The 19,223-nt window shown below is 44.7% G+C and overlaps 1 protein-coding gene across 1 annotated transcript in view; it reads left to right on the top strand.

Moving 5' to 3' along the window:
• KIRREL1 (kirre like nephrin family adhesion molecule 1) overlaps positions 1-19,223 on the top strand; it is a 166,386-nt gene that overhangs the window by 104,984 nt on the left and 42,179 nt on the right. The window contains exons 6-9 of the mRNA XM_086945329.1: positions 2,092-2,240; positions 4,661-4,788; positions 7,282-7,408; positions 10,764-10,864. Of these exons, the coding sequence (XP_086801455.1) occupies positions 2,092-2,240; positions 4,661-4,788; positions 7,282-7,408; positions 10,764-10,864 (505 nt within the window). The remainder of the gene's footprint in view (positions 1-2,091; positions 2,241-4,660; positions 4,789-7,281; positions 7,409-10,763; positions 10,865-19,223) is intronic.

Genomic DNA, 19,223 nt, shown 5'->3' with positions numbered 1-19,223 from the left:
GGGTAGGATTTTGTTGAATCTGTTGGTTTGGTCGATAAAACTTTGGTAAAAGTTTGAAGCTAAGACAATCCGAGTATTGGTTGGCAATCGTTTAGGACGTACTATCTTTAATTGCTTGTCCTTGAAAGACTGGGATTGGCTATACAGAGGTTAGAATAATAATCCATATTGGTAAATCGCCAAGATATCACCCCTTAAGGTCTCAAGGTGCTGGGGGCCATCGGGGAGATTAAGCAAGCTATTGTCCAGAGTCCCATGGAGCTGAGATGACACCGGTTTCGGGGATCGAACCGCGAGCCCCGCACTGTCTGGAGTCAAACATTCCGGCCGGTTCACTGCACTTCTCCCATAGCAGGCTGATGGCTTAGAATAGGCTGATAACTTGTTCAGTTTAGGTGTCTAGCTTCCTTTTTGAATAGGGTAATTCGAGATGGTGTAGCAAAACCTGCTGCAGGTAACTGATGGTGATTATTTGGGATTAGGGCGAGGTGACTGAAGTTCCTTGTTCCAGAAAATGGGATATCAGTGGGGGTAGAATCAAGTATGGAAGCCCTGCTAGCAGATAGTTTCCCTTCTCAGGATGGAAGAAGGCAAAGGATTGGCCAATTGTGTGAATGTTAGTAGACAGGATGTAGAATTTGTCTAAACCATTACAATTTGGACTCTGAACTGTTAAGATGCTGGTAGTATGGGTTTGCAAAATTGGTCAGAGTAGTTTGAAATGGTGATCCATCCAGATTGGGTGAAGTCTAAGCATCTGGCTGAGAGCTCTACTTGCAGGTTTATACTGAAAGAGCAGAATTTAGTTAGTCCCTCAATGATGGCTTTGCTGGCACTGTATACCTGGGCTCGATTAAGATCCCTGTGGTGATAGTCCAGAATTTACTGCACCCAATAAAATCCAACACTGCTGGGGACAGAATTCATTTGGGGCGATAGGTTGGACGTTTTCAGGCTTTTTGGGGAATAACTTGGATTTTGATGCTGTGCTTGTTATCCTGTTATATTCTGCCAGCTTTAACTGGATGAAATGTAATGGAGGGTGCAAACCTTTTCTTGCCAAATAAGCATCGCATCACTTATACTTACAAGTTTATCTTCCAGCTGTAAGCGGGCCTATCTAAGCCTGGCCGACAGCTATCTTTCACATGTGTGCAGGCAGGTTTGTGGTTGGGTGGCATTAGTTGACAAAACTTAACATCATGTTGGTGACTGATGAAACATAGTCAACCAATACATTTCAAAGTGGCTCTATGTACAAATTACATAAAAAAAGAAAGTGTCAAGATAAGAACCATGCCAGAATATTACTTCCAATACCCATTCATGCATAGAGGATGAAGAAGACTGTCCGATGGTCAGTAGTGTCGAATGGAGGATGAAACATCTATCTCCTCATCTAGTCCGTTCAGTCAATAATCCACTACCTGATCGTATCTATCGCAGGGCTGCAGATCTGCACTGGGACAAGCACTGCGGACCCACTTTAATCATGGCTGAATATATTTGAGAAGTCCTTGCAGCAGAGTGAAACCTATCTTTATTAAATATTGCACAGTAGCGGAGTAGTATAGCCACCTTTGAGATCCAAACGGTAAAGAGAACCCCTTTAGAGTAATGGTGATTTAAGTAGGGACAATTTTGTATTTTGGGTATATTTTGGAAATGATTTACCCCTGGGAGTAGCAGAGGTAGGAGAATGTTAGCATAGCCTTAGGGTTGGATGACGCCAGGGTTGAAAGTGTGATTGAAGAAACCAGTGGCCAGATGGGCGAAAACCGTGATCTCAAAAGTTGCCGCAAATTGCACCAAAATGTTTTGCAACTAGCCATTCATTTTGCTATGCGACCTGTGTACTAATAGGTCACTTCATAAAATATCAATTCACGAGAGGGTCACAGAACAATCTGCTTAATGGCTATCAGTTAGTAAGTTCACTCCTGTAACTGACAAGAAACCATTGATAAGAATGTGAAATGGTGATTTGCTCTACTTCATGTTGTAATACTTGTACGGTCCACTATTATTTAAAAACAAAAAAAGATTGTAATTGTGATTTGTTTATTGTATTTCTCTTTTTTCCCCATCCAGGTGGGCCAAAGGTGGAGTACTGATCGAAGATGCCAAGGAGAGTGTGTATGAAACACAGGTGGACTATTCTTTTTTCACAGAGCCAGTCTCGTGCGAGGTTCACAATCTGGTGGGCAGTACAAATGTCAGCACTCTTGTGGATGTGCACTGTAAGTTTGTTTCCTCAAATGTTATTCAGGGGTGGGGGGCTAGTGGGTGGTGCTAATCATTACAAATGTGGAAGTTATGTAGCAACAGCATTCCCCTACCAAATGTGTCCAACAGGGAAACAGCATCTCACAGGCTTGAAGTACAAGATGAACTGTGGGTCACTCACTACACAAAGATAATGCTGCTAAGATTTGCAAGAAAGTTACTTATCTCATATGAAATTGAGCAGGAAAAGGAAGTGAGGTCAGTCAGTTTGAAAACTATTGGTCAGATGAATTAGCAGAAGTCACCTACTTGGAAGATCAGGTACTTCAATATATAAAAAAGATACTTAAATTATAGAAATCAGTGCATCCCCTGCACATGACTCTGAGACACATTTCCCAGCCACGCTGTTCCACTTCCTGCAAGCACTAATGAGAGAACTTGCACTTGGGTGAGGCTAAAAAAGGCGATTGTGCGTTTTCTGGTAACATCAATATGGAATATTTACTAGTGAACAAGAATATTTAACCTTCTGCATTCATGGAGTAGGTGTAAATTCCCACTGGAAATGTAGTGAATATGCAGAAGTAGATACAAATAAATTTAAAAAAACATAGGTATCTCTATTGCCCCCACCTCCTTCAGTCTTGCAGTAATATTGTTGCCTTCTGGGTCATTTTCTGAGGCTCAAAAGCACTTTTGAAAATCGTGTCAGAGCCTTAAATGGCAAAATACTGTATAAAACGCTTCATGAAAAAATTGAGTACCTCGGTGAGTGGAAACAGTGCAGTGTAAAAGGAGTGCAGAAGGGAAGATCAAGAGAAGGAAAAGGGATGTGGGGAGGAGGTATGAAAATAGAAGTGGGGCCCAGGGAGAGCAAGGGGAGGAAAGAGTGAAGAAGAATGTAAAATGAGAAAGACTAGTTGAACATGATTGGTTTTCTCCTCAATCTACCCCTGAATTGGATCCTAGAAGACACATCCAGGTCCTTGCACGTTTCATCTTAAGTTTTCTCAATGGGACTGTTAGGGTCTTTAGGGACAGTCATCATAAACAACTAAAAAGTTTGTTGAAAGGGTTAGTCATTTATTTCTGAATCGGATATGTGTTTATTAAAGGAATTATACATTTGAACTTAAAGTGTTGTATTCATGATGCAAAAGCAACTTTTTTCAATGTCCATTAGATCAATTTGCCAACTAAATATATATTGTGATACATGTATTGATTGCTCTGTTGGTACCTTGCAGCTCTGTGAATTGATCACCTTGGCTCTGTTTTATTTATTTGTGTCTAAGCATGGTCTGAGAATGACAAATTCCTGATAGGTTGTCAGGACAGCCACTGGCTAATGAGCTATATTCTATTTCGATTATCTGTACGTGCATTTTCCGCGGTAGGCTAGCTTGAAAATTCGGAATGGATCCAGTTAGCTTGAACTTATGTTCGACCAGCCTTAATATAGTTACTGTCTCAAAATAAATCGTCTTCGTTTTGAACACTTTAAGACTTTTGTGATTGTGATGAAATGTTTCATTATGAAAGACAGCCCCTTGAAAGACACTCCTGCTTGTGAAAAAGGGGACAGGAATATTTGGAATGGGCCATTGCTGGGAGTCTGCGCGAGCTGGCATAGGCGAGCCAATCTTGTGCTCAATGTCTGATGGCCCGACACATTGCCTCACTTACGTCAGCTCACACAGTCTTGCAACACCAGCACTGCCCTCTCTAGAGAGTGTTCTACTCAGCATGTCATCCATCCCACAACAACACCAGTGCCTGCCTCTCAGAAGCCATAGACCCTACCACAGGCCTGTCTCTTGGCTGTTCTAACCTCTATGATGCTAGAGGGACTTGATTACTCTGCAATATGAAGAAGATTCAACCTGCTGCTATTCACACCTACGTTTAAGGAGTCTGCCATGTTTACCTGACCAGGAGGGGTCCCTCGACCCCCCCCCCTCAAAACCCCTGCATGTAGGTTACCCCCTTACAGCTTCCTAATCCCTTCTTTGAGCAGTTCTCGCTGGTAATTTTTGTCCATTTGGTTTTTCCCATCTCCCCACACTGAGTCCTGATACTGTCCCCATATTGTACAATGGTGTCAAAACGTTGTTGACTTAAAACAAAAACTGTATATGTATTTTTTTATAAGCATCAAATAGGCTGTTTACTTGATACACATGCTGATTACCTTAATCACACGTGTGTACTCCACTAAAGAGGGCACTAAGCCCTGTTTTCGCTCGCACCCATCTTTCATTATTGTTTGCGAGTTCTTCATGAAATGGGAAATCGATTCCTATAATGCAGTATGTGTGTATTAGGGAGACCGCTATCTTTAGAAATTATTCAGTATTTTATTCTCTGCATTCAAACCTAATACCAAGACTTCATTGATCTGATATCTCTTGCTATACATTTCCATCCTCAGTTGCTCCTCGTATTGTTGTGGATCCGAAGCCCACGACAACAGACATTGGTTCAGACGTGACACTAACGTGTGTCTGGGCGGGGAACCCTCCCCTCACACTCACATGGACAAAGAAAGGATCCAACATGGTAATGTTTTCTGATTTTCTGATTGGACAGTATGGCACCTGGTGCGCATGCTTGAGTTGGACGCCCTTGCTTCTTTTTAATTAGAATTTCTAACTTTTGTGTTTTTAGGAATTTAAGGTGTGATTCACTTTCCATAGTGGAGATTGGTTACGATTCATGGTAATAACAAGACAATTTCTCTCACCCACTGTCCACTGAACTGTGTGGGAAAGGAGTCTGTCTCTTTTGGTTTAGCTGCTGATTGGCAAGTGTCAACTTAATCATAAAACCCACCATTAAAATATGGCAATATACTGACATTGTAAGTCTTTCATGAAGGTAAATGCAGTTATGATCTGAATTACCCTATCTCCTCTCTCTAAAAAAAAAAGAGGGGTTCAGACATAGTGGAAGAAAACTATTTGGGATCGTCCACATATTTCAGTGATATGGGCTATGAATTTTCACATAGAAGAGTATAGCAACTCAGTGAAACAAAACGTTTACTGTAACTCAGTTTGAAGAACAGTATGGTGAAAATATTTAGATATGTAAATTAAAATGTGTATTTTACCATTCTTACCATATATCTCCAGATAATATTAAAAAAATATATTTTTGCTCTGCTCCCTTCTCCCACCCCGCCAAGAACAATAAACTGTCCACAGATACTAATGAAAAACAGCAAAACAAATGCAAATTCATGTGCCCTTATAAATACCCACACCATCTGTGACCAAATAGGTCCTTTGTTTAGATCAGATTTCTACATTCTGTTGCATAGGAAATTTCCTTGAAACTTGAGTCAAATTCCAGTGCATTGCCAACCAAATGCTGTGTTAACGGTACTCTGGTTTGGATTACAGGGTCCAAATTCGGAAGCAAGGTACAACATTTCAGAACTCAACTTTGGAATTCTGAGAAAAAACTCAAAGTTGCCAGAGTGTGGGAATTCACCCACTGGTCTGAATCCTTCATGAAGAGAGAAGCGAAACCGGTGGATTTTTGCTTACTCCATTTAGTGCCTATGTTTAGACAAAAAATGTTTTACTCGTGTAAGCGCTGAATCTTTTAGAAAAAAGAGCAAATTAAATGATTGATGTGGGAAGTTATCGTCCTGCTCTTTCCATTAACCCTAAAGTTGTATTTGTATTTGCCTCTGGTACAAACATGTTCAAACACTACTGAAAATTGATACACTTTTCATATAATCTACCATTTAAATTAAGTATTTTATAACGTATTTTTACAATTACAAAATATCAAATGCAAAAAGAAAGTTGTCCTTAGTCAGTAGAGCAACTTGGTCAGCATGTTTTAAGTCATTGAACATCTTTATTCAGCGATCTATAGTCTGGCATGACCCTGGTGGAGCAGACCTTTACCAGATACTATAATCCTGCGATCTGGTTCGATCAATGCCAGCCCCATGGACATATTGCATGAACGAATGATTGTCCTGAAGGAGAGCACCTGATCTTAGAATTGAATGATGTACCAAATTCTAGTCACCCGATCTACTGTATTGCTCCACTTGTACTTTTAGTCTATAGTCTGTGATTTAGAGGTACGTAGGAGCACTGCAATCAATTTTAGCATCCTTTTTGACAAAATCTATGTGAGCTTCCATGTATCACTTTTTTAGAGATCGCTACTTTGTCCTTGTCATACTGAGGATGACAAAAATATAATCTTGCTTACTGCCTTTGAAAAGCGAAATAACCCAGTACCTACTGTACAGTCGTAATTGATTGAAGTCTATTGCCGCTTTCTCAAAATGTCAGAATGGTTGATTCTAAAGCTCAAAGAAAGCAACTTTATTTAGTGGACCTCTTCTTCTGCCTGTCAAAGTGGTGCTGTTTCAACAAGAAAGCATTATCGGGTGGAAAGGATGTTGCTTGATGAGGAAATTGTGGTGTGATGTGCCCTGGTCCAATCACAGACTCCACCCAGGGAGGAGTGGAGTGCGCTCATTCAAGACGAGAGAATGGATCCCCTGGGAGCCCACTTGCAACACATCAGCAGATTTCTGAGAGACTTATCTGTGCATCACAAAACACCCAGCATTAGACAAACAAAGGTAGATATTAATCAGGTCAGATTTCATTACATGCTGAAAAAGCATTCAGACATTGGCCAGAGAGGGCAAAACTCCATTTGTGAAACCAATGGTCATTCTGCCCTGCCCACCTATAGTAATGGATGGTGACTCCTGCTAGCCACCTGGAGATGCTGGAGTTTGTATAATGAGTAAAAGACCACTCCACAGTTGCCATGTCAACCAATGTAGTTTGCTCAGGTTAGTCTGACACACCAGGGCTTGTATGGTCACCCTCAGTACCTCTAATACAGCTTGTCCCCAATTCTGTGTTAGGGTTCACAAACAACTGACAGCTCTGTGTCTCTTGACAGTACTAAGAGATACTAAGATCACGAACAGTGTGAGACCACCCTCAGATTCTTTGTGTTTCCTGCCACACTTGCACCAACATCTTTTTCTGTCTATGTTTGTAGGTTCTAAGCAACAGTAACCAGCTTTACCTGAAATCGGTCAACCAGAAGGACGCAGGACAGTACATCTGCAAGGCCATCGTCCCGCGGATTGGAGTGGGCGAGAAGGAAGTTGCTCTCTATGTTAATGGTACGTCTTCAATTTGATACCATTACAAGCAGTAAAATATGCAGACACCCCAATGTGACACACATACATTTTAAAGTTTTCCTTGCCTGTGGAAGTTATCCCTGCCAAGAGAAGTTAGTCATATTTGAGATGGTAAAAGTTGCATGATATTCTTGTGGTATTACTGATGTTGCTTAGTCAACAACATTGTATTCTTCTGGTACAGCAAAGGAACACAATGCCTCACCAACCAGTTTTTTTTTTTTTTTTTTATATACAGAGTTTTGTATAGCGCGAACAAGACCAATGGGTATCAGAGCGCTTTACATAGCATGAGGTAGTATGAAGACACAAATTATCAGGAAAGGTTAAACAAAGAGATATGACATAAATTACATGTGATCAAACTCAAGATAAAAATACAATAAACACAATATATAAAAAGGCTGAGAATAGCTTATTGAATACAAGTTATCTCTGTAGTGAGGTTTCCTGATTGCAGAAAGGTTATAAATGATCTTTCCGAAGTGTTCAATATTCTTTACAATCTAATACCATGATTAGTAAAGTACTATTTTAGTTTAACAAAGTATGGACATTGACCTGCGGTATATATTGTTTTTAGAATATAAGTTCACTTGTCCAGTATCTTGTCCGGTGATATCCAACTTCACCATCCATGGATTGTATTCCTCTAGTAAGACCTACTCCGTTGTTGTGATTATTTTTGCTTCTTGTGAATAAGTGTCTTAGGCTTAATTCTGTCTCTATGTTAAAGAAGATCGATCTGGAGCTATGGGAGGAATTTGCTCATTAGAAATATTTTCGTTTCCCTCTTAAATGTTGCTGTGTTTTTTATTTTTCTGATGTTTGGTGGAAGAGTTCCAGATTCTAGGGGCTGCTGCCGAGAACGCTCTATCATACGTTCTCTTCTTCCGGTAAATGGGTGGTCTCAGTACCAGCTCCTTAGCACTCCTAGCAGGTCTATTTCCACCAGATAATACTATTTTCTGGGCAAGATATCTTGGAGTGTTGTAATGAAGCACTTTGTGGGTGATACATGCCATTTTTAGCCGAATTCTGGCTTTGTATGGTAGCCAGTTGAATGCTTTTAGGTGTGGAGAGATATGGTCGAGCTTCCTTGACCCAGAGAAGTCTTGCAGCTGCATTGAGGCAGGCTTTTAGCAGTGCTGTCGAGATTTGTGATAAGCCTGCTAACGTAGTGCACCCATATTCTACCCTCGAAATGACCAATGATTGGACTGCCAGCTTAAGATCTGCTTTTGAAATGAAGGGTTTCACCTTCCTGATGTACTTAATTTGAAAACGGGCACTTTTTGCCATTGCCTTTATATGCTCTTTCATATCCAGATTCTCATCAAGTGTTATTCCTAGTGATTTAGCTGAGTCTACTAAGGTATGGGGTGCAGTTAAGCGCCGTGATCATTTTAGCCCATTCCTTAACTTCTGAGTACTTCTTTGAGGCTGATATTAGAAGGAATTCTGTATTTTGAGTGTTTAATTTTAGATGATTGATTGTTAACCATTGCAGTGTCATTTCTAAGGCCTCATTCATTAACCTGATGTCTTCCAATGACGTGACCGCCCAAGGGGCACAGCAAGCAGTGATTATTGGTACCCAACCATAGGCCCTCTAACTTTACTGTCCTAGGACCTCACCTACTATGGTTCTGCAGACTGAACTCCAAGTGTACACCCTCAGCACTTGACACACAGTGATAGCAAGGTAAGCAGTCAAAGGGAAGCAGTCAGGGAGGTAGTGTGGTATCCCAAAACTCCGCAGTTATGCAACAGACCCAATAAATGCTGTCCAGCCCAGTGTTTCTTTTACTAAAAAAGAGAAATACTTCAATACAGTATAGAACACACTTCCAAACACAGAATTACAGAAAACAATGCTTATACATGTACGTATACCAGGGGATGTACACCAATCATGTTCAATAGAAGTAGAGGTGGAGCCTCCCTATTTAATGTGACCTGCAGCTACCTGGTTCTGTGGCCCATATGTTTGTCCTTAAAAATGTCAAAGCACTGAGTCTTTAATGTGACTGTGGTTCTAACCTAGTTTTGTTCAGCATGTGATGCACTAATGGGAGTTGATCTGTTTCCTGGCTTAACCCGGGTATTGATTGCCTGATGTAATGAGTGTGTGTCTGGGGTTCTTGAGTTAGCCCTGCATTCCTGGATTTTCTCTGTGCATCTTTATGCTGGTCGCAGCTCTTGGAATGCCTTTAATTGGCTCAGGAGCTCCTGCCTGCATGTGGATGTGCTGCATATTGACCGTGCCCATTGGTAGTGGGATCACCACTCACTCCGGCTCCTGGTGGTGATCGTAGCAGTGATTTGTAGCTTTTGGTGTTTCAGGTCATGGTCACTCGTACCTGCAGGTGTCTCTGGTCATAGTTACACATTGCTGTGTGGATGTCTAGTTGGCATAAAGTAGAGTTGCAGAACACCCTCATTCACAGAAGCTGTCTCATCTCTTGCAAGATGAACGGGTGGCTTCAGGATAGACCATAAAGGCTGGGGATACCCATGGGATACTCTGGATGATGCCGATTACACTCCTCACTGCAGTTCTGAGATTTATTTAAACCTCTGCTGATCACTTTTTAATTTACTTTAGACCAACTCCCTCAGTGCAATGGATATGTCCAAATGTTGATCCTGCACTCACTTTGCCTCTGGAACCAATATGTGCCCGACTGAAGAGCCACAACGAGGGCAAAACTAGCTTGGCTTGAATGTGTAACTTTTCAGTGAGGCCCTAGCTTGGTTGTACTGTTTCCATTGGAGTAGGATCAAGGCTGATTCGCCCATGACTGGGCATAATCTGAGATGGCATTAGAGGCCGAAAACAATGTACTAGGGTACGGCCCCAAGTAATCGCCAGTGGCTGAGATTAATTCAAGCATCCCACTCATCACTTTTTATTTACTTCAGTTCAAAGTTTCAAAGTGGCACGAATGACACCGGAAACAACATTCAAAAGGCAAGAAAGCATGTTCTGTATGTTTGAGGCGTGGTGTACCAAGAACAAACTAGGTAATTTAAAAAATAGACAGTTCAAGTTGGGGTTCTTTAGCGAAGGTGATGAAACTCATTCTGCTTGGTCATCTCTGAAAGGTGTGCCCAAAGATCAAACGTTGCGTGATTTCGATATACTTCCTCTTGATTGATTTGATTGAATAAATGACAGACTAAAAACAATGTTTATTAAATGCCTTAGACAACAACGTAATGCATGTGTCTCCGAAACAACAATGTTTTGCGTTCCTGTATTCTTTTCGTGCTTCTTGGTAGATGTGAAAATGCCCTTTGTGAAGTCTTTTGCTGTCTGTTTGTTTTCCAGGCCCCCCAATAATATCAAGCGAGCCCGTTCAGTACACCGTACGGGGTGATCGTGGGAAAGTGGAGTGCTTCATTGGGAGCACCCCTCCTCCGGATCGAATCGTAAGTAGTAACTCCATGTTGTAACATTCTAGCTTCTGTTCAGTCTCTCCTGGTCTGTCTACATTTATTCTAAATATATTGTATCCCAGTTTGTCTCTGGTTTTCCCATCTTTCCAGCTCAAATTCTCTTTCTGTACCAGTCTCTCCCTCTATTCTCACCACTTCTGTTTCTGCACCTCTATATCCATCTCTCTCCCCATCTGCCTTCCCTCCTTTGCTGACTGCAGCTCCTACACTATCGTTTCCTAGCTGCTTGTCTCCTCACAAACCCAACACTTATGAAAGACCTGCAGGGCTTGTGTTGTGTGCATTCATTTTAACAAGTTTTGTCGAAGCCAATAGATCTGGCGTCCATGTCTAAAAAGCATGCAAACGCAGAAATACACAAATGCTGTGATGGTGGTAATTATATAGGTGATAATGTGGCAGTTATAATGTGGGTGGTGATAGTGGTGGTAATGGACTCGGTGGCGATATCCGCGATGGCGGCAGTGTTAATATAATTGTGGTTTTGCAGCGTGAATCTTTCTGGATTCACTATGCTGTGCATATTCCGCTATCTGGTGATTGGGTCCTGAATCGTAGTCTTTTTTTCTCTTTTTTTTTTTTTTTTTCGTAGCCCAGGTGGGCGTCGACGTCCCACCATTTGGTGTACCTTCGGTGACGTCGGCATGCTTCCGGCGGAAGCTCCCACCCTTGGGCGCCATCTTCAGATTCTTTTTTCCGCCGTTGGGTCCGGATCGTCGCGTGAAGCTCCAGAAGTTTTGGAGGAGAAAAAGAGAAAATGCAGCAACTTTTCGACAGAAAAGACCTAAGAAGATTAGGAGAAGACCACCAGAGAGGAGACGATGAAGAAGGGGAAGAACCTCGAGATCTTCGACGCCCTTTGGAGAATGCGCACACAGGAGGCCCCCTGAGCGCAGGGATGTACAAGACACCCTTTAAATTCTGCAGAAACTGCCACCACAAGTTCGCGCAGAAGGACCAGCACCCAGTCTGCAACCTCTGCCTGCCGATCGACCACCAGAGCAAAGACTGCAACGCCTGCTCTGTCTTCAAACCGAAGACACTCCGGGTTCGAGAGAAGCAGAGGATAGCTCACTACACGATGCAGGGCAAATGCCAGGCCCGACGCTTTACGAACTGGGCCTCTACACCGACAACGAGGACAACATCGCCGAAAGTCCAGATGACTTCACGGTCGCACAGACCGATAAGAAAACGTCTGACAAGGTAGGAGAGTCTACGACCCCGAAAACCTCGACACTGCCTCAAAAGCCTGAGATAGACTCTCGAAAATCAGTCCAGAGCCTCGAAGGGAGCACCGGCGCCGAAAACTTCGACGACCGAAGCTGCATCCCCCGATAAAGGGTCCAGCGGATCCTTCGAGAAGGACTCCCGGGCGCCGAAGACCAGCGAAAAGCCAAGGTCGTCGAAGAAAACCCCCGAAAAAGGACTTCGACTTCGAAGGAGAAGGAGCCGAAAAAAGCTTCGACGTCGATGACGCCATCGAAGAGAGCCGCCGAAACGCTCGACGATGAGCAGGCCGCACAGTTGGAGAGAAAGAAAAGAAGGCTCGAGGCCGAGATGGAAAACATCCTTCAGAGGAAGAAGGACTTCAAGGAAAAGATGAAAAGTTTCAGGATCCCCTCGAAACCAGCGACGGCCGTTGCTGAAGTGCAGAAGCACGAGGAGTTCGACGTCGAAGAGTCGCCGAAAACTCCGGAGCCCTCGGAACACGAAGAGGAAGAGGACCTCTATTACACCGAGGGTGAATATGGGGAGCAGCAGTCAAGCTACGGCTCGGGATCCTCGATGGCCCAAGACCTGGAATGTCAGGACATCTAGGCCGAAAACCCGGAGGAGCCTGTGGAGACATATCCCTCGAGGCCTTCGCCGCCAGATGACATTGGGGCATACAATGAGGTCGTCAGGAAGGCAGCAGCGGCTTATGGGGTTAAGCTGGAAGAGGAGAAGCCTAAAGCAGACTTCCTGCTGGAAACATTGCTCCCCACACAGACGAGAAGCCAGTTCTTGCCCATGCTGAAAAGTATCACGGATCAGGGGAAGGAAGCGTTCAAGGACCCGGCTACATGCAGGTCAGTCACGCCGAGGACAGAGAAGAAATACAAATTCTCCTCCCAGGACCCTGCTTACATCAAGGGGTCCGTCACAGCAGATTCAATAATCGCTGCAACGGCCAGAAGAAAGGCCAACGTCCCAACAACATCTGGGCCACCACCTGACAAGCAAAGCAGGAGGGTGGACCTGACGGGCAGCAAATTGAGAGGAACGCCGCAATGCACTGGCGGATGGCTAACTCCAACGCCCTCCTGAACAGGCACGAATACCAACATTGGGATGAGATCGGCCAATTGCTCAAGCACCTCCCAGAGCAATACCTTCAGAGGGCAACGCACCTTGTGGAAGAAGGGAAAAGCACTGCTAACTTGTGCCTGAAGACTGCCTTGGATGGGGCTGAAACATCCAGCAGACTGATGGCTATAGGCATCACAGAGAGAAGGCAAGCCTGGCTCAGGATCTCAGGCTTCAAACCGAGGTTCAGAACAACATCATGAACACACCTTTCAATGGAGAAACACTGTTCGGAGCCCCAGTTGATGAGAAACTCACCCAAATGAAGAAAGACAACGAGACGGCAAGGTCCATGGGGCCCTGCAATTCAAGTGGATGAGAAGAGGCACTCCTACTCGGAGGCCGAACGGAAGGGGTGCAAACCAGCAAGGACACCAGGTGTTCCACCAGGGTCAACAGAGTGACAACCAAGGTCACCAGGGCAAGCAGAAGCAAAACTGGAACTATCCGAACAGGGGCCAGTCCTTTCGAGGAAAAGGAAACGGACGGGCCATAGAAGGAGAGGCGGTGAACAACCCCCCTCTAAGTGACTTCACACGGAAAAAGGTGCTCACCCACTCATACCCTCCGGGGGAGGAGCACAGGAAAACAAAGAGGAGATGGCTACACGGACAAGACACAAAAAAACATGTAACACCAGTAGGAGGCAGGCTGAGATTTTTTCTCCTGGAGTGGAGAAAAATAACCACAGACAAGTGGATACTCAACATCATACAGTTTGGATACTGCATAGAGTTGGAAAAGAGACCACCAAACAGAAAGCCAAAGAAAAGAGAGCACTTGGGAAGAGAGCTGCAATTGCTCCAAGATGAAGCTCAAGAACTCCTCAAAGAGGCCATCGAACCGGTCCCATTCAAAGAACGGAACAGGGGAGTGTACTCAAACTACTTCCTGGTGCCAAAAGTGGACTAAAGCCTAAGACCCATCCTGGATCTACGGTTCCTAAACAAGTATGTAAAGACTCAAAAATTCAAGATGACGTCACTACAAGAGGTCATCCCACAGATAAAGGCCGGGGACTTCTTGTCCACCGTAGACCTCAAAGATGCGTACCAGCACATCCCCATGAACAGGCAGCACAAGCACATGCTAAGATTCACAGTAAACAAGGACCACTACCAATTCACAACCCTGGCATTCGGTCTGAAGTCCGCACCAAGGGTATTCACCAAATGCCTCGCAGCAGTGGCCGCACATCTGCGAAGAGAGGGGATACACGTGTACCCCTACCTCGACGACTGGCTCATAAAAGCAAGCTCTTACAGGACATGCAAGGTTCATGCAGAGCAGGTCACAAGAACGCTAACAAGCCAGGGATTCTCCATACATTGGGGAAAATGCACATTGGAACCGGAGCAAGTGAAGATCTTCCTGGGAGATCAAATCAACACCGTCCAGTGCAGAGGGTTACCCAGCGAAAAGAGGACACTCAGTCTACTGAGGGAGAAACGTCACTACCAGAAGGGGCGAGCTCTGACAGTGAGGACAGTGAGCAAGATCTTGGAAATGATGGCGTCATGTATACACCTGGTCCCCAATGTACGCCTACAAATGAGACCACTCCAAGAGTGGCGGCAACAGCAATGGTCACAAGCTACAGGAAGTTGGAGGATCTAGTGGTTGTAACGCACAAGGTGCAGGAAGAAATGAAGTGGTGGACCAACGAGAGGATAGCAATAGGGAAGCCTCTAACGCCACCGGACCCAGCAGTGACCATCGCCACAGACGCATCCCAGAAGGGATGGGGCGCACACATGAACAGGCTCAGAGTGAGGGGTCTGTGGAGCCCAGCGGATGCGGTCAGACACATCAATTACCTAGAGCTGAAAACAGTGTTGCTTGCCCTCAAGGCCTTTCAGAAACAACTGTACAACCAAAAGGTGCTGATACAAACAGACAACACCACAACAATGTTTTACATCAACAAGCAGAGGGGAACTCAATAATTCCCTCTGTCAAGCTTGGCACAGGAAATCTGGGGATGGGCAATACCACTCAAAATAGACCTGCTAGCCATACAGCTTCCAGTGAAGGACCATGTAGAAGCGGATTGGCTCAAAAGGCAGATTTCAGCATCCCACGAGTGGGAACTCAGCATACAGGAAACAGAAAGACTATTCAGGAGGTGGGGCACTCCGACAATAGACCTGTTTGCAACACGCCAGAATGCAAAATGGCAGTACTTTGCATCCAGACAACCAGAGGCACTATCCCAGGGGAATGCCCTATGGATAAGCTGGTCAAAAACATTTGCCTACGCTTTTCCCCCGATACCACTGATCCCCAGGGTTCTCAACAAATGCATGACGAGCAACATGACGCTCATCCTGGTGGCACCACAATGGGCCAGGCAGACCTGGTACTCACAGGTAATGGAGATAGCGCAGGGCCCACCCCACAAGTTCTCAAAAAGAAGAGACCTACTCTTCATGGAAAACTGAGAAGTTCTACACCCAGAGCCGGAGAGCCTCAGCCTCTCAGCTTGGCTCCTGAGGACTTAGTTCGCACATCTAAAACTACCAGAGAGCACCCTGCGGGTGCTGCGGGAGGCAAGAAGGCCCAGCACACGCAAGTGCTATGGGGAAAAATGGAAAAGATTCACTCAATGGTGCTGCAAGAAAAAACTCCATATAAAGCTGACCAAGGAATCAACGGTGCTAAGATACCTCATGCACCTAATAAAAGCTAAGCTGAGGGTACACCTGGCAGCGATTGTGGCATACACAAGAGGAGAAACAGGGAGAAGCTTCTTTTCATCTCAAGTAGTAAAAAGATTCCTGGAAGGGACTAAAAGAATAGCGGCACCAAAAAGGATGCCTCCGCCGGCTTGGAACCTGAATGTGGTACTGACAGAGCTCATGAAAGCGCCTTTCGAACCCAACCACAAGGCATCACTGCAAATGCTGACAATGAAAGCGGCCTTTCTGGTAGCAATCAATCACCTCGCTACCTTCGCAAACAGTTACCTGGGTAGACCAGTGACTAAGAACACCATAGCTCGTTAGATCGCACAAACGAAACAATTCTGCCACAAGCAAGCGGGCCAGGAGCTAACAGGGGGGGCACAGGACCACTCGGCCAGAAAGAAAGGAGCAACAATTGCCTTTCTGGCCAACACACCAATTCAGGACATATGCCTGGCGGCAACCTGGGCTTCAGTGCACATGTTTACTAAGCACTATTGCGTGGATGTACAGATGAACAAGGAAGCACAAGTAGGACAAAGAGTGCTTCAACATATATTCAACAACCAAGCACATCTTCCACCCAGCCGCCACAAAAGTAACGAAACCGCTACAAAATCTATGCACAGCATAGTGAATCCAGAAAGATTCACCCTGAAAAACAAATCGTTTCTTCCCTGTCGGTGCAGTTTTGCAACTTGAAGATCTTTCTGGATTCACTAGCGAACCCACCCGCCTCCGCCAGAAAGAGGAGGCTGGAGAAGAAGGTGGAAACACATGGAATAGAAAGCAAGTTGAAGCTTACAAGATACGTGAACAGAATTACGTTGAAGAAAGGTTTAACAAACATAGCCATGGATTCACTACAAGGACACAAAAGAGAAAAAAAGAATCCGAAGATGGCGCCCAAGGGTGGGAGCTTCTGCCGGAAGCATGCCGACGTCACCGAAGGTACACCAAATGGTGGTACGTCGACGCCCACCTGGGCTACGAAAAAAAAGAGAAAAAAAAGACTACAATTACGGACCCAACCACCAGATAGCGGAAAATGCACAGCATAGTGAATCCAGAAAGATGTTCAAGCTGCAAAACTACACCGACCGGTAAGAAACTATTTGTGCTGGTGGTAATGGGTCCCACTTGAGTCCTGACAAAAGCATTAAAAAAAGCATTTTGCAGTAAAATAGGATTGCTTTGGGTTTACAATGCATCTATTACACAAAGAATTGAATGTGTCATGATTGAGTGTATTTTTCCAGATATAAAGTAGTCCCTAATGCATTGCAATTCAAGCTCTCCAGAGGTGGCAAAATGATACACCAGCCAGTAGTATAAAGTGAGAGGATGACATTCCTACAGGTGAAGCCAAAGAAGCAAAGCTCAGTCTTTTACTTCTTTATTGAAGACATGATAATAGTATGTCTTGCAGACAGCTGCTCTGTTAATCCACATCTAAAGCAGAATGGCTCTCTGTGCCAGTCATATATGGGTTTAGCTTGTAAAACGATTGCCATCATTAAAGGCTGGATAGAAATATAATGTCTTTATAAACTGATGGCTCGAATAACTAGGCCCGCCAGTAGACGATTCTGAAATTGATTCCAGGAACACATCTGTGTGAGTTTTCTCATTTATCCAAGATAGCATGGTCTTATTAAATTGCTATTTCCATTATTTTTTACTCTTCCAAAACCGTCTCGTAGACAAGTGAAAAACTGTGACTGGGTTGGCTGGATATGTTCAAATTCCCTGACTAAAAGAAGCAAAAAAGTGACCCTGTGGTGAAATACATTTGGAATGAAAAATTAATCGCTAATGTTGTACACTTGGCAAGACAGTTAATGGTGAGTGTCAAGGAGAGGTCTGGTGAATATGGAAGTTTCGGGTAGGGCGTGGCAATAAGACAGCTATACCAGGCAGCCACTCAAAGCATCACCAGCCAGGATCTGTGTCCGAATGATACTGAACAATCAAGTACGGCTAATGTTTGGCAAAATGTCTTGTTGCCTACATTGCCATAAATCCTTGAACAGCCTTTGATTTGAGCAAGAGCAGAAAGACTTTGGCTGCACGTTCTGTTATGCAAAGGGCGCACTTTCTCTGTTTGCACCCGGAGCACCTTAGAACAGGTGCACCAGGCGCAAACGGGGAAAGTGCATCCTATTACATGGAATCCAATGGCCTAGGTCAGCCGCAAACTCGAGCTGCTGCATTCCTGTGAAAAAATGGAGCAGCTGTGCTTTGAAGCCGAAGCCGCTACGTGTTTCACTGTGCAGGCGGCAACCAGTCTGCATTTTGAAAGAGGGTTAGAGATCCCCTTGCAAACGGCTCAAGTGAGTGACTGCACCCACCTGCAAGGGGATGTGTGGGGGTGTCAATGGGGACCCCTTTCCTCCCTCCAGATGGCGTCAATCAGAGGGTGCACTGACAGTGCAGCATCTTCTAGACAGCGCACTGTTAGTGCACATTCTGATAGATTCTCTGACTCTGCGCCTGTGTCTGCAATACGGCTCCGGCGCAGTTGCAAAGGCATTTCTTCATTTGCATGGAGCCATGCTCCCATGCAATGAGGGAATGCCCTCTGATGAGAACGCTGGCGCTTTATGTGCAGCAGTGCTATCGCTATTACAGAAGGGGCCGCACTAGCGTCTGCTCCCCGTTCTGTAATACCAAAGTGCCCCGAGGGTGCACAAAGCGGGCGGGCCCGTTGCGCCTTTAGAGCACTTATGTAATATAGCCCCTGGACAGCAGTTTGTTTGCTAGGCGTATCCCTTTTCTTGAAATAGTAAGATATTGTTGATATTTTACAGCTAGTTAAAATGCTGAGTGATGTTTGTACGCTGTAGTATAGTGTACTCCTTTACTTTTTTTCTGTGCCCCTTACTGCAGCACCGTGCCAAGACCCCTGAAGCTACTCTTTGTGCCATACAGGGTACGAGGATTGGAAACATTGCTTCCCTGATATTGCACTATTCTATAAAGTCTGTAATCATGAACAATGTATAGACTTCATTGGCTCAGCCGCTGTCCTGTGGTGTGGCATGTAAACTATTTTGGTCTGCTCTTCAATGCCAGTGTTCACTGCACAGGACGATTCATACTGTGTGCTCTGGTGTCAAGGCCGGACTGGCCAGCCGGGCAAGCAGGCAATTCCCGGGAGGCTGGAGCCCCAGGAGGCCGGTATTAACACATGGAGGCCGGTTCCAGTCTCTAGGAATTATTGTGCTCATTACCGATCGCGGCCGCAACTTGTAAGGTTCTAGCGCACATTAGCACGTTTGCCCATGCGGGCTGAAATG

The sequence above is a fragment of the Lissotriton vulgaris genome, chromosome 12, assembly GCF_964263255.1.
Source record: "Lissotriton vulgaris chromosome 12, aLisVul1.2, whole genome shotgun sequence".
Classification (NCBI taxonomy): domain Eukaryota; kingdom Metazoa; phylum Chordata; class Amphibia; order Caudata; family Salamandridae; genus Lissotriton; species Lissotriton vulgaris.
This window is presented reverse-complemented; position numbering and strand designations above follow the sequence as displayed.